The 15,496-nt window shown below is 39.6% G+C and overlaps 1 protein-coding gene and 1 non-coding gene across 3 annotated transcripts in view; one reads left to right on the top strand and one right to left on the bottom strand.

The window, feature by feature from the left end:
* The window catches only part of CYP39A1 (cytochrome P450 family 39 subfamily A member 1), an 81,998-nt gene that overhangs the window by 18,547 nt on the left and 47,955 nt on the right, over nucleotides 1-15,496 (top strand). For both annotated transcript variants that reach the window (XM_065912469.1, XM_065912470.1), the window contains 2 exons: nucleotides 4,564-4,671; nucleotides 12,344-12,434. In XM_065912469.1, coding sequence (XP_065768541.1) covers nucleotides 4,564-4,671; nucleotides 12,344-12,434 — 199 coding nt within the window. The remainder of the gene's footprint in view (nucleotides 1-4,563; nucleotides 4,672-12,343; nucleotides 12,435-15,496) is intronic.
* On the bottom strand, nucleotides 2,160-2,232 carry TRNAQ-CUG (transfer RNA glutamine (anticodon CUG)). The gene has a single exon. It is a non-coding gene; the product is annotated as a tRNA-Gln (tRNA).

Here is a 15,496-nt window from a genome sequence, read left to right as displayed (position 1 = left end):
GTTATTTTCAACAACTCTGCTTAACACTGGAGGGAAAGTTCACTTTAGAAAAAAAAAAATATGAATGTGTGAATGTTTGGGGATCTCCCTCCTGAAGGAGGGGGATAGAAAGTTAGACTGGGTACCAGGATAGCTTGAGGCTTAAATTCTTTAACGCAAACAATCTTTGCTGTATATCATAAGCCGTCATTATATTCTGCAAGGCATTTCTGAAAAGACAGAAAAGGGGAAAAATCACATTGCCTTTTATTTCCTTAAATTAATGAAAAATAATAATACAGTAAAGTACAAAAAAAATAATAATCAGCATATACAGATTATTCAGAATTAAACGGTCAACAGTTAGCCAAAAGGAACGGAAGTTAGACTAGGATGCCCTTCACTGACAGACTTTGCCTCAGCTAAGAATTCTATTTTACAAACAGATCTAGACAAACACATTTTTCTTTGCATTGTTTTCCAGAATTTAGAGGTAAAGCCATGTGTATATAAAAGCTGAACCCAAGTAGATCTGTAATCTACGAGCCTAGAAAACAGGGGTTTTAATGCCCCAGTTAAAACTTCCCGGGATTCCTTGTGGCTCAGCTGGCAAAGAATCCACCTGCATTGCGGGAGACCTGGGTTCGATCCCTGGATTGGGAAGATCCCCTGGAGACAGGAAAGGCTACGCACTCCAGTATTCTGGCCTGGAGAATTCCATGGACTGTATAGTCCATGGAGAAGCAAAGAATCAGACACGACTGAGTGACTTTCACTTCACTTCACTTCATATAGTCCATGGGGTCGCAAAGAGTTGGACATGACTGAGCGACTTTCACTTCACTTCACTTAAAATTCCCCACTGACAATAATTCTAGAATAGCATTTATTTTTCTTACTCTGAAGAAATGAGGCACTATAATCATAAGTACTTGAACTCCCTCTTTGAATAAAGACAGATTTTGAACTTTGGTGAAGCTTATTTGGTGTTTATGGCTGGGACTGAATTCAGTTTGAACACTCGTGAGCTCTGTGACTTCATTGTTTTAAAAAAGGCCCTTTCTAAACAAGAGATGCAATCTGCTGGGTGCCAAAGAGGTCATGGAGGTAGATCTGGCAACCTTATGGGTCATGGAGGAAACTTTGGAGGTGGTGGACGTAACTTTGGCCTTGGTGGAAACTTTGGTGGAAGAGGAGGCTATGGTGGTGGAGGTGGTGGCAACAGAAAGAGTTATGGAGGAAGTGATGGTGGATACAATGGATTTGGAGGTGATGGTGGCAACTATGGTGGTGGTCCTGGTTAAAGTAGTAGAGGAGGCTATGGTGGTGGTGGACCAGGATATGGAAACAAAGGTGGTGGATATGGTGGTCATGGTGGAGGATATGATGGTTACGATGAAGGAGGAAGTTTTGGAGGTAACTATGGTGGTGGTGGAAATTATAATGATTTTGGAAATTACAACGGACAACAGCAATCAAATTATGGACTCATGAAAGGGGGCGGTTTTGGTGGAAGAAACTCGGGCAGTCCCTATGGTGGTGCTTATGGATCTGGTGGTAGAAGTGGTGGATGTGGTAGCAGAAAGTTCTGAAAACTCAGAAAAGGCCTACAGTTCTTAGCAGAAGAGAGGGCGAAGAGTTGTCAGGAAAGCTACAGGTTTCTTTGAGACAGTCATCCCAAATGCATTAGAGAAACTGTAAAAATCTGCCAGAGAAGGAATGATGATCCATAGTCGGAAAAGTTACTGCAGCTTAAACAGGAAACCCTTCTCTTCTGGACTGTTATACCCATAGTTTGCAAAATGTGCAGCTGTTGATTAATGCAATGTAGTGTCAATTAGATGTTACATTCCTGAGGTCTTTTATCTGTTGTAGCTTTGCCTTTTTCTTTTCATTACATCAGGTATATTGCCCTGTAAATTGTGGTAGTGGTGTGGTACTGGGAATAAAAAATTAGGGAATTTTTAACTTAAAAATTTTTTTTTGTTTCTGTTTTCCTCCAGCAGTATTCACACAGAGTTTATGTCTTTATACCAACAATCTTTTAAAAACATGGGCTAAGAAGAAAATAAAAGATTTTGTTGTCTTTTACTGTATAAGTAGATTTCAATGACTTAGGGATTTGTTTGTGTTTTTTTTTTTGGCTGCACCAAGTCTTAGCGGTAGCATGTGGGTTCTAGTTCCCTGACCAGGGATTGAACCCAGGGCCTCTGCATTCAGAGCACAGAGTCTTAGCCACTGGACCACCAGGGAAGTCCTTCAATGGCCTAGTTAAGCAAAAGACTAGAAGAAGATTTTTTATTTTAATATTATACACACTCTTATCACATCATAATTTTATCATGTTTTAACATGAATGACTTCTCCCATGTTATTCTAGATATATATCTAGATATATATTAAACTAATGTTTTTATTTAAGACTGTGCCACAGAATAGCCTATCAAGAGAATGAAATATATCTGTAGGATTTTCAATGAAATATTAACTTTGTACCATAACAACTTGCATTGTAAATCTGATAGAAATCAAGAGTAAATGAAATTTATACTTAAATTATTTTCAAACCTGCTAATCCATTGTTACAAAAACAATAAGACATCACTAACATTCATGGGGTGCTTACTGTGTCCCAGGCATAGTATTACACATTTCACAAATTCATTACTCATTTATTTTTCACAACAACTTTAATACCTGGAAAACAGGGGATTGTTAAAACCAGAAAGCCAGGGTTAATCACTTTTGAAACATTACATTCTTTGTAAGTAACAGGAACAGCCTCTAGTCATGTGTTTACTTTGATAGTGATGTAATTGGTGTTTTCCATATTATGGAATCTGAAGAAAAACCACTTCATTGTAGTGTAATGCACGTCTCCAGATCCCTAATCCATGAGTTAAGGATTGAGTCTCTAAGGGGCAGCGTAGCCCTAGTGGCTAAGATTTTCCCAAAGGGCTTTCCTGGTGGCTCAGATGGTAAAGAAAAGAATCTGCCTGCAATGCAGGAAACCTGAGTTCGATCCCTGGGTTGGAAAGATCCCCTGGAGAAGGGAATGGCTACACCCACTCCAATATTCTTGCCTGGAGAATTCCACGGACAGAGGAGCCTGGCAAGCTACAGTCCATGGGGTCTCGCCAACAGTCAGACATGACTGAGCGACTTTCACTTTCAAAGGGCAGATAGCCTAGTCGCTAAGATTGTGAGCACTGGAACCAGGGGCCAGACTCCCAGGATTCAGTCCCAGCTCAACCAGTGACGATCTGTATGTCTCTGGCAAAGTTCCCCAACTTAATTGTGCCTTCATTTTCTCAAATGTGAAACAGTGAAAATAACAGATCTACTCCTTGGAGCTGCGGTGAGCATTGAATGCTTAGATCCCTGTGAGGCCCTTAAAACAGTACTTGCCTTCCAAAGCAGTGACTAGACTTTAGCTACTATTATTTCTATTGCCTATTTAAGATTCACAGTGCACAAGTAAGTTTAATGAAAATGTTACAATGTCTGAGTTTCTTCATGGTGATGGAGATGACCATTGGCAGAGGCAAATCTGGGAAACCTTCCAATGAAAGAAATGCTTTCATGGAATTTGTGTGATGACCTGAGAACAGCCACAGTAGGTGGCCTTGGATGTAGCCCTGATCTGATCTGGCACCGTCCATGTCAAATGTCAGTTCTCTGCATAGTTTTAGAGTATTGCAATATTTATACTGTTTTGGACTCAACCAAGATGCCCTTCAATAGGTAAGTGGATAAATGGATAAACTGTGCTACCTACAGAGAATAGAGTATTAGTGCTTAAAAGAAATGAGCTATCAAGCCATGAAAAGACATGGAGGAACCATAAATGCATATTGCTATGTGAAAGAAGCTAATATGAGCAGGCTATGTACTGTCTGATTCCAATTATGTGACATTTTGGAAAAGGCAAAACTATGAAGAAAGTAGAAAGATCAATGGTTGTTAGGGACTGGGCAGAGATTAGTAGACAGAACTTAGAGGATGTTTTAGGGGCATGAAAATACTCTGTGTGATATTGTAATGATAATAGATGTCATTATGCATTTGTCCAAAGCCACAGGGTTTACAACACCAAGAATGAATCCTAAGGTAAGCTATACACTTTAGATGATTATGATATATCCATTTAGTTTCATCCTTGGTTAAAAAAAAATGTACAGTTCTGGTAAGTGATGCTGACGACAATGGTGAAGGCTATGCAGATGTGGGGGTAAGGGTTATATGAGAAATTTCTGTACTCTTCTCTCAGTTTTATTATAAACCTATAACTGCTCTAAAAAATAAAGTGTTTAAAAAAATTAAGCTGGGATTTGAACCAATGTGGTAAGAGTGTTGAACCCCAGAGTCCCTATTTCCAATTACTATTCTACCAGTAAGTATGTAAAATCCCTTAGCATGCCTGAAATCGCAAACCTAAGAATAGCAAAAATTGTATCTTTCAGATTAAAGAAAAATGTTCTTTTCAGATTAAAGAAAGGTGATCTTTATTAGCACCAGTCTTGGTCACATAGCTCTGGTTTGACAATATTTCTTTGTTTGTTTTTTTTTTTTTGCTTTAAACAGACAGTCATGCAGGCTGTACTGGATCTCCTAGAGATGGAAGCAAATGAACAGAAGAGTCCCAATTATGGGCTCTTACTACTTTGGGCTTCTCTGTCCAATACTGTCCCTGTAAGTATGTTAGTAAAGGAAGGCATGCATTTCAGTCTGCTGTACTTTCAGTTTTTCCCTTCATTTTCCTTCCTTTCTTGTAATTTATTTATTTATTCATTTATTTTTGACTGAGTCGTGTCTTTGTTGCTGTGCGGACTTTTCTCTAGTTGCAGAGGGCGGGGGCTACTCTCTAGTTGCAGTGCGTGGGCTTCTCATTGCAGTGGCTGCTCTTGCTGCAAAGCACAGGCTCCAGCATGCAGGCTTCAGCAGCTCCCAGACTCTAGAGCACAAGCTCAGAAGTTGTGGTGCTCGGGCTTCGCTGCTCCACGGCCTGTGGGGTCTTCCTGGACCAGGGGTGGTACCTGTATCACCTGCATTGGCAGGTGGATTCTTTACCACTGAGCCACTAGGGAATTTTTTAAAAAAAAAAATTTTTTTCCACTTGTTATGGGGAAGAAAATGACTATCTTGGATTTGGTTGTGAGATAGGAAAACAAAACTGAGTGCCTAAGGAAATCTGTTACGATCACAAAGGAAGCACAGCAGAGATCTGAAGTGCATTCTGTTCTTTGTAAGGCAGCATGTAAGAGCCTAAGGGAAAAATTTGCACTTTTGGGTCAGATGTGACAACACCGGTGTATGGAGCACTTTCTGTACTTTCCGAGTTGGGCAACATGCTTAATGTCGGTGCTGCAGAGATGAGTAAGTCTTGATCCCTGCCATTTATTGGGGAGAGAGTGGATCAATGGGTAGTTCAGTTAAAATTGGGCCAAATTCAGGTATCCTAGCCACAGCATAGGATCTCATGGAGGTAACGGGCTCTTTGATCCTCCATTCCCTTATTGGTAAAGAGGATAGTAAAACTCCTAGTATGGTCCTATATCTGAGCCTTTTAATAATCCATAACCCTCATTTCTCTACAAGATTATTGTGAGGATTCAGTGAGACAAACCAGCTGCTACCTAGGGATCATGAGTTCTTTGTCTTCCCTTGAACCCATTCTCCTTCCGTGTATCCTTCCTGTTGGCATGATGTAGACCTGGAAGCTTCCCCATGAGTGGAGCTGGTGATGTTAGAACTCACTACACTTCTAAAGAAAAAAGAGATTTTTTTTTTTCTTTTGCAGTCGCAGATAAGATTTGTTACAGCAGAAGGATACAAAGCAAAATCAGCAAAGGGAAAAGGGAGATGGTGGGGTGAAGTCCAGAGAGAACCAGGTACAAGCTTCCAAGAGTCTTCTCCCTGCAGAGTCACACAAGACATACATCATCCCTCCAACAATTAAGTTGTGACAAACTTTGGGAAGTGTTATGAACCAGGGAAGCTCATTAGAGACTCAGTGTCCAAGATTTTCTTGCGGGATTGATCACAAAAGCACTGTCTGCCTAGCATCATCAACATTCCAGACCCTCAGAAGGAAAGCAAGTGTTCCCTATAAGCCTCGTTGTTTGCACAGAAATGTAGTTGCACTGAGCCCCTCTTAGCAGTTCGGGTGGTGGGGATGAGAGCAGAGATTTTTTAACTGCTTCCTTTTAAAACTGTTATGAATTAAATAAAGCTACAAGACTTGTCTGACACTTCATGATCAATGCACAACAGTTTCCTGTGTCAGGAGGATTTTATGTTAGCTTAAGCTGCACTTATATAATTTGAGAGTTTAAAGGTTAAACTTTTTATGTATTTGTTTTCTACTGAACTGGAACTTTTAACCCACCTGTAATATTAAATGTATTCTTTTATCTTCTAACAAATAGAAATAAAATGTGTTCAGTATTATTTGTTTCTCCTTCCTCTGGTAAAAGTCGTGGAAGGCTAAGTATCAATATTTTGGTTTCCTGTAACCCATTATAAAGAAAGTGAAAGTTGCTCAGTCGTGTCTAACTCTTTGTGAGCCCATGGACTTTACAGTCCATGGAATTCTCTAGGCCAGAATACTGAAGTGGGCAGCTGTTCCCTTCTCCAGGAGATCTTCCCAACCCAGGGATTGAACACAGGTCTCCCGCATTGCAGGTGGATTCTTTACCAGCTGAGCCACAACAAGGGAAGCCCAGGAATACTGGAGTGGGTAGCCTATCCCTTCTCCAGAGGATCTTCCCAACCCAGAAATCCAGCCAGGGTCTCCTGCATTGCAGGTGGATTCTGTAAAGAGCAGAAATAGAAATTTTGGCTTCTCTGCTCAAGTGTGTGTCAGTCACTAAAATATATATTTAATCTAGGGTAGGAGAAAGTAGAAAGTCTCCCTTTCCCTTTTTTTTTTTTTTTTTTTTTTGTACCTCTAACACTATTCTCTGATTTTTCCTTATGCAATTCTTTTGGAAACTGATTAACTTAGAGCAAAATTGAAAGGCAGATATCAAAAGCAACTCCCAAAGCAGCAACAAAACAGTCACTCCTGTCACAGGATTAATTTTCAAGATCTCATTAGAAAGGACCCCCTGGAAGAAAGGGACACAAAACCCCATTGATCTGACCCAGGGGAAGTCAGTTTTTTGGAATCTGTTCCTAGCACTTGTGCGAAAGAATTTAAATCAATGATTTCAGAAAGCAAGTGTCTGATGATCAGTGAAAGTTCCATCTTACTGGTTCTTGTTGGCACTTCCAAGAGGCAGCTGGTGTGCAGGCAGAAACCCTGGCCTGGCTTTCGAGTCAAGTTCAATGCCAAATCACAGCACCATATGACAATGGGCCAATTGTTTAACTGCGAGCCGTAGTGTCCATATCTGTAGGATAGGATGAATGTTATCTGCCTCATAGGATATTGTGAGCATTATGTTTTTAAGGAGTGGAAAGTGACTTACAGTCCCTGGCTCAAAAAACATTCACTTTCTTTTCTTATAAAAAGCAACACCATGGTTTCAATTAGTCATTTCGTTCAGTGGCCCACTAATAATGAACTGCCTTGGCTTCCAAAACTTGACCTCTCAAATGCCTTAGGGTGGGAGTAGCTACTGCTGTCCTCAGCTTCTATAATCTCCCATCGTGGCCTGGAGAGCCTCCAAAAGCCCTGCCAGAGGTGTGGATTATGAGACCTGTGCTTCCTTGGTGCCTAGATCACGTCCTACTCTGTGCTCTGCCTCAAGGGCCATGGAACTCAGAGCTCAGGCTTCAGACGGGCTTGGTACAGGGCCCCAGGAGGCTCTGTTATGAGACCCAAGTATTGGTGAATTTCAGTGGACTGGTCCAAGATATTAACCACGATTTATGAAATTATTTCTACAGAAACCCATTTCCAAAGTCCAAGAAACTCCTGACTACCAAATAAACTTTTCAAGAACATTGTTCCAAACCAATCTCAAAGTTGACGTTTTACCTTTTCAATCTGCTTCTCTGAATCTCTTTCTAAACACTTTCAGTGGTGACCATCCCCACTCCTTCCCATCCCACCCTCAATTCCCATAGCATTTATTGTCTGTACCATCTGCTACCTGTATATTTAGCTCATTTTTTTCTCTTGTATCTCTCTCATACTTTCAAAAGACGTGAAAGTCCTTTGGGCAGGAAGTATGACTTCTGTAAGTTTTGTGTTTACCATGGTTGGTAGAAGACTATCTGACCTGTTAGTGAGATTACACCAGTATTTGTTAAGGGTTTCGTTGGTTGGTTGGTTGGTTTTAATTTGGCTGTGCTGGGTCTTAGTTGTGGCACACGGGACCTTCGGTCTTGATTGCGCCATGTGGAAGCCTTAGTTGCAACATTCGAACTCTTAGTTGTGGCATGTGAGATCTAGTTCCCGGACCAGGGATCCAATCTGGGCCTGCTGCATCGGGAGCTCCGAGTCTTAGCCACTGCATAACCAGGGATGACCCCTAGTAAATCTAGTTCTGGATGGAAGAACAAATGAGGCTGAAAAACATGCTCAGTTTATCTTCTCCCTGACTCAACAGTCAGAGCTTTCCGCCCCATCTCTTCTTTCCTGTCTTCTTACCTCTTTAAGATGATGGAAAGGCATGTTGGTGGCTGCTTCAGAAGCTCTGAGCCCAGTGGTCCTTCCTCTTTTTCCCCAGCCCTCACCATGGACTTGACCCCTCTGACAAAACATGAACTGGTACTTTTGGGAGCAGTTTTGAGCTTTTTTTTCCCAAATATGGTGCACAACAGTCCCAAGGTCACATATTCTTACTTGTTGACTCAGTAATGTATATAAGTGGACTTCCCTGTGGCTCAGATGGTAAAGTGTCTGCCTACAATGCAGGAGACCCGGGTTTGATCCCTGGGTTGGGAAGATCCTCTGGAGAGGGAAATGGCAACCCACTCCAGTACTCTTGCCTAGAAAATCCCATGGACGGAGGAGCCTGTTGGGCTACAGTCCATGGGGTCACACACACACACACAAAAAAGAGTCGGACACGACTGAGTGACTTCGCTTCTAATGTATATAAACTTCTTACATACCATTGTTCTTCTATGTGCCTTTATTTTCTTTTTAAAAGAGTAATTTTTTTATTTAAAAGATTTTATGTAGAATATAATGTAGATTTTTAGAAGAAAATCTGTTAAGAGGCATCAAACACAGTAACTAACACCACTGTACAACCATTTATAGTTTAACTGAATTCCTTGAGAATGCTTTAAAAATAAGTAATAGCCAATTTTAGTCAATCTCTAAAACTCTAATTAACCACATAAAACTTCAAACCCCTCTTTTGTATAAGTGAAAATCTGTGCAGTATCACTAAGATATATTTTTCCCCCACTTGAACTCTGAGTCTTTAATGAACAAGTCCTACTGTATAGCATAGGGAACTATATTCAATATCCTGTATAAACCTTAAGGGAAGAAATATGAAAATATATGTGATATTGTGTTAATTTCTGATGTACGGCAAAGTGATTTAGTTGGTTGACCAGTGTTAAAGAATCCACCTGCCAAGCAAGACACACAAGAGACACAGGTTCGATCCCTGGGTTGGGAAGATCCCCTGGAGGAGGAAATGGCAACCCACTCCAGTATTCTTGCCTGGAGAATCCCATGAGCAGAGGAGCCTGGTGGGCTACAGTCCATGGAGTCACAAAGAGCCAGACAAACTGAAGCGACTGAGCATGCACTCACCCACATGTATACATATATATACAAATATATACAACTAAATCACTTTACTGTACAGCAGAAATTAATTCAACATTATGAATCGATATACTTCAAAATAATAAATTTTTTTAAAAGATGGATTGAGTATGGAGTGGCTATTAATTAAATCCAGTAATTCCAGTAATTAAGTACTTCGCCTTATAGATAATGTAGAACGGGCCCATGTCGGGAGAAGGCGATGAGAGCTCGCTGAGCATGTTTCCTCTAAAAATGAGCTAGTTGATATCTTGGGTCAGTGTTCCCTAATCCGGAGTACACCACAGAAAGTCGGTGTTGGGACTGTAGAGGCCTCGGTCCTCCGCTCACCTGTTTCTGTAAAAAGCACCATGTTTATCCCCACAGTACCAGTTTACTGTCGAAGGGGCAGCAATGAGGAGGATGGAATTTGGTTTTGTCCAAGCACTTCCCTGGTGGGTCAGTCAGTGAAGAGTCCGCCTGCAATGCAGGAGACCGGAGTTCAATCCCTGGGTTGGGAAGATCCTCTGGAGGAGGCATGGCAACCCACTCCAGCATTCTTGCTTGGAGAATTCCCACGGACAGAGGAGCCTGGCAGGCTGCAGTCCCATGGGCTCACAGAGTCAGATGCGACTAAGCGGAAGCACTTCTTTTCAATTGCTTGCTCTTCCTCTTCTGACCACAGAGGGGAGCATTGGGATCATTTAAAGATGCTTAGCATTCTCTCACGACAGACAAAAAACTTAAATGACACCAAGTGTTGTCTGAGTCTTTTCAGGATTGGTTTTCCTAGATGAATTCTTTCACAATATGTGTTTACAAAAAAAAAAAAAAAAAAGGATGAAAGGGAAACCCAAGCTTCTTTTAATGATTGGTATGTTTTCTTTAATGTGTGATCTAAAATAGAAGCAAAAACATCTACCTGAACTAAAGGAAAATTTTTTTGTTTTTTTTTTTTCAATTGAATTGTAGTTTATTTGGGGCTTCCCAGGTCGCTCAGTGGATGAAATATGCCTGCAGTGCGGGGGATGCTGGAGATGTGGGTGCAAGCTCTGGTCGGGAAGATCCCCTGGAGGAGGTCTTGGCAACCCACTCCAGTAGTTTATTTACTATATTGTGTATAGTTTTAGGTGTACAGCAGAGTGATCCAGTATTTTTTCAGCATGTACTTCATTATATGTTATTACAAGGTAACGGGTATAATTTCCTCTGCTGTCCAGTACATCCTTATTGCTTATCTATTTTAGTAGTTTGTATCTGTTAATCCCATACCCCTAAGTTGTCCTTCCACCATCTCTCTCCCTTTGTTAGCCACATTTTTGTCTTCTATATCTATGAGTATGTTTCTGTTTTTCCTGTACATTCGTTTGTTGTTTTTTTTTTCGATTCTACATATAGGTGATATCATACAGTATTTGCCTTTCTCTGACTTACTTCACTAAGCACAATATTCTCTAGGTCCATCAGTGTTGCTACAAATGGCAGTATTTCATTCTTTTTATGGCTGAGTAATATTCTATGGCATATATGTACTACATCTTCTCAATCCAAGCATCTGTTAATGGGCGATTGGGTTGCTTCTATGTCGTGGCTATAGTAAATGATGCTGCTATCAACATTGGGGTACATGTGTTTTTTTGAATTAGTATCTTCATATTTTCTGGATATATACCCAGGAATGAAATTGTTGGTTCATGTGGTAGTTCTAGTTTTAGTTTTATAAGGAACCTCTATACTGTTTTCCATAGTGGCTGCACCAATTTACATTCCCAGCAGCAGTGTACAAGGGTTTCATTTCCTCCACATCCTCTCCAGCATTTGTTATTTGTAGACTTTTCGATGACAGTCATTCTGACCAGTGTGAGGGGTTGTTTCATTGTGGTTTTGATTTTCATTTCTCTAGTAATTAGTAATGTTGAGCATCTTGTTCGTGTGCTTGTTAGCCATCTGTATGTCTTTGATGTTTAGCAGTATAATTTTATTGGTTGGTGGTATTTTATTGGTTGTGGTATTTTATAATACTATGATGAGTAAAGGTGTGAAATAATTTTGTTTGGCCTAGAGCGAGAACTTCCAAACATACTGTGTTCAGTAATACTCTATAAACTTACAAGCCTCCTTGCTCAATAGGGTGTGAAAGAGCCCTATTTTTGGTATTGAGTTTATGAGATTTTAGGTATAGTTTCTGAGGCTTATTTAAAATTACTATGTTTTATTTGCAGAATATATGATTTGCTAATTTGTATTTCAAAGAGATTGAATCTTTAAAAATATCTTTGCTTTCGACCAACTTGTCTAAGTGTTGTAATTTGTTATTTCTAAAATTCTAGTGTGTGCTGGTATAATATTTTATGTTGTATATTAATAAAATTAAAAATCCTGATTTTCCCATTTTATTTGTAGTGAAGATAGTTTACTCCATATAAACAATATAGTAAAACTATAGTGGCAGAATAAAATTGTAAAGTTAACCCCTCAGAGATAATATAAAATCTCTTTGTTCATAACATCTAGTTGTTTTCAAAGATACTCTTTACTAACATGCTTTTAACTTAAATATTTTAACTGTTTGTGGCTAATACTGTGTATTCTTTTGTTCACCTTCAAAGAAGGTTATAATTTTTGACACATGTTTTTCTTTTTAAGGTTGCATTTTGGACATTTGCGTTTGTCCTGTCTCATCCCAATATCCACAGGACCATTATGGAAGGCATATCATCTGTGTTTGGCACAGCAGGTACTAACACGGAATTAAATTGCATAATTGCAGGGACATCTAATAATGTGCACTTGTCACACATTCCGGGCAAAGTTAAATGCCCATAATTTAATAGAATTTCAAAATAATCCCAGTTGAACATAATTTATATGTTTCAAAATGTAAGTTGATCAGGTAGAATCTTAGAATTTAGTCAAGGATATTAGAATTCATCTGGACCAACTCCCTTGTTTCCAAATAATGAAACAAAGAGATTATAATTTGCCCAACTTTCCTGTTTAAACATAAGTGTAATACACAGGGCTTTTCTTCTAATCTCCTGGCCCGTTGCCTCAGCTGAACTCCAAGTCCATAGTTTTAGAATTCAGGATTTTCCAGATTTTATGAAAGTCATATGGTGCATATTCCTTATACTACCTAACAGTACTAATGGGATATGGATGTTAGTTCTAAAGGAACTTTTAAAATGTAATTTAAAAGGTTTTGTGGGCTTGAATTGCAGGTAGAGATTTCTACTTTGCCATTTTGGTTCAGATTTGGGCTCATCAGTTGTCATCTGTTTTAAAAAGCAGAAGCTTGAATGAAGAAAATCCCAATCCTTGTTTATTCAGCATAATTTTACCTGTTTGAGAGTAAATTTACAAAAAAAACTTTAATATGTCAAATTATGTATTCTAACGTAAAAAAAATCAATAAATGACTTGGTACTCTTGGAACAACACAAAATAATAGTAGAGCAAAATGGTGTGATGACAATTATTAGTTATTCCCTTCTCCCCTTTGTGATTGCTGAAAATATTTTATTTGGATTTTTAAACTTATTTTGACTACTTCCTTTCAAGTTAAGCCAAAAATCAAATTGGCTTGGCCAACATGGATATAGAAACCGTATTGCCTCTGAGACTTGAGTGTGTATCGGCCGTTGCTAGGTCGTATTTCATGGAAGTGATGAGCGTTAGAATCACTGAGTCCCGACAACGCTGACAAGTTAGATTCTGGAGATATTACAGTGGTGGACGTAAGACAAGATGACTTGTGTTTATGGAGCTTATATCTGCAAAGCTAACGGAAATGTGCGTGCCTGCGTGTCTATAGATGACAAAGGGGATGCATCCTTGATCATCACATATTCTCCTTTATCTTACCGGAGTCTTCTCCTGACACAGTGTTCTCCAAATTCCTGAACTTTCAGAAATAAAAAGGTAGTGTGGGTGGTGGTTGGGATAATATAAGAAGCCCATCTGACCCAAAGGCCACAATAGAAGCATATTATTAATCAAAATTTTTACTGCATTTGAATCTTGAAATCTAAAGCGCAGTTCTAAAGGAGAAAGACAAAATCTTTTGTCGTCTTCTATATTCCTGTTTTAGAACCTGTTATTCTCCTCTAACAGGCTTCCCAGGTGGTGCTAGTGGTAAAAAATGCTCCTGCCAGTGTAGGAGATAAAAGAGATGCAGGTTCGATCCCTGGGTTAGGAAGATCCCCTGGAGGAGGGCATGGCAATCCACTCCAGTATTCTTGCCTGGAGAATCCCATGGACAGAGGAGCCTGGTGGGGTGCAGTCCATACAGTCACACAGAATCAGACGAGACTGATGCAACTTAGCATGAACACATTCCCCTCTAACAGAGAAAAAAAATCTTCAAATAGGTACCAGTGTACTAACTATATTATGTCAGTGCTCTCAGTTTATGAGACTCTTATAGAATTGAAATTACTCTGTAATGTATCAAACATTTTTTGCCATGCTTATACAGAAGCAGTTCATGTCAATTCATGAATATGATATAGCAATTCAACAATTTAGATAATGGGAGAGGAAGCCACAGATCTTTGGAAGTTGATATCAGGGGAGATACCCATATGCCCAAACAAAGGATTCTGTCAAAGGAAGAACATTAAAAGTGGATGAAATAACCTGACATAGATAGCATGACATTTCTCCAATTTTTATGCTTTTTTTCTATTAGAAGATTGCCTTTTCCTTCTCTGAAGATGGCTTTGGTGAATTTCCAACTCAGAATCTCACTAGCCTCACCACTAGAGCCCATCTCAGACATTTTCCCCAACTTTCTTATACAATAAGGCTTAAGGAAAAGCTGCTATTGAATATTTGGTCCTTTATGTCTGGCTTCTTTCATTTGGTATAATGTTATATTTCGTATGAGGATGTTTTAGATTAGCTGATTTTCATGTTTCAACCCCCTTGCATTCCTGAGATAAATCTTTAGTCATGGTGTATAATTCGTATAAAACATATGATTTTTCTATATGTTGCTGGATTCAGTATGTTAGTATTTTGTTGAGAAATTTTGCATCTTTATTAATAAGCTATATTGATTTATAGTTTTATTTCTTGTGATATCTTTGTCTAGTTTTGCTATCAGAATCAGTTCAGTTCAGTCACTCAGTTATGTCTGACTCTTTGCGACCCGTGGACTGCAGCACACCAGGCTTCCCTATCCATCACCAACTCCCCAAGCTTACTCAAACTCATGTCCATCAAGTTGGTGATGCCGTCCAGCCATCTCATCCTCTGTCATCCCCTTCTCCTCCCGCTTTCAATCTTTCCCAGCATCAGGGTCTTTTCCAAAGAGTCAGTTCTTTACACTGGGTAGCCAAAATATTGGAGTTTCAGCTTCAGCATCAGTCCTTCCAATGAATATTCAGAACTGATTTCCTTTAGGATGGACTGATTGGATCTCCTTGCAGTCCAAAGGACTCTCGAGAGTCTTCTCCAACGCTACAGTTCAAAAGCATCAATTCTTTGACGCTCAGCTTTCTTCACAGTCCAACTCTCACATCCATACATGACCACTGGAAAAACCAAAGCCTTGACTAGATGGACCTTTGTTGGCAAAGTAATGTCTCTGCTTTTTAATATGCTATCTAGGTTTGTTATAGCTTTTCTTCCAAGGAGCAAGCGTCTTTTAATTTCATGGCTACAGTCACCATCTGCAGTGATTTTGGAGCCCAAGAAAATAAAGTCTGTCACTGTTTCCATTGTTTCCCCATCTACATGCCATGAAGTGATGGGACCAGATGCCATGATCTTAGTTTTTTGAATGTTGAGTTTTGA

Source organism: Muntiacus reevesi, chromosome 20 (genome assembly GCF_963930625.1).
Source record: "Muntiacus reevesi chromosome 20, mMunRee1.1, whole genome shotgun sequence".
Lineage (NCBI taxonomy): Eukaryota > Metazoa > Chordata > Mammalia > Artiodactyla > Cervidae > Muntiacus > Muntiacus reevesi.
This window is presented reverse-complemented; position numbering and strand designations above follow the sequence as displayed.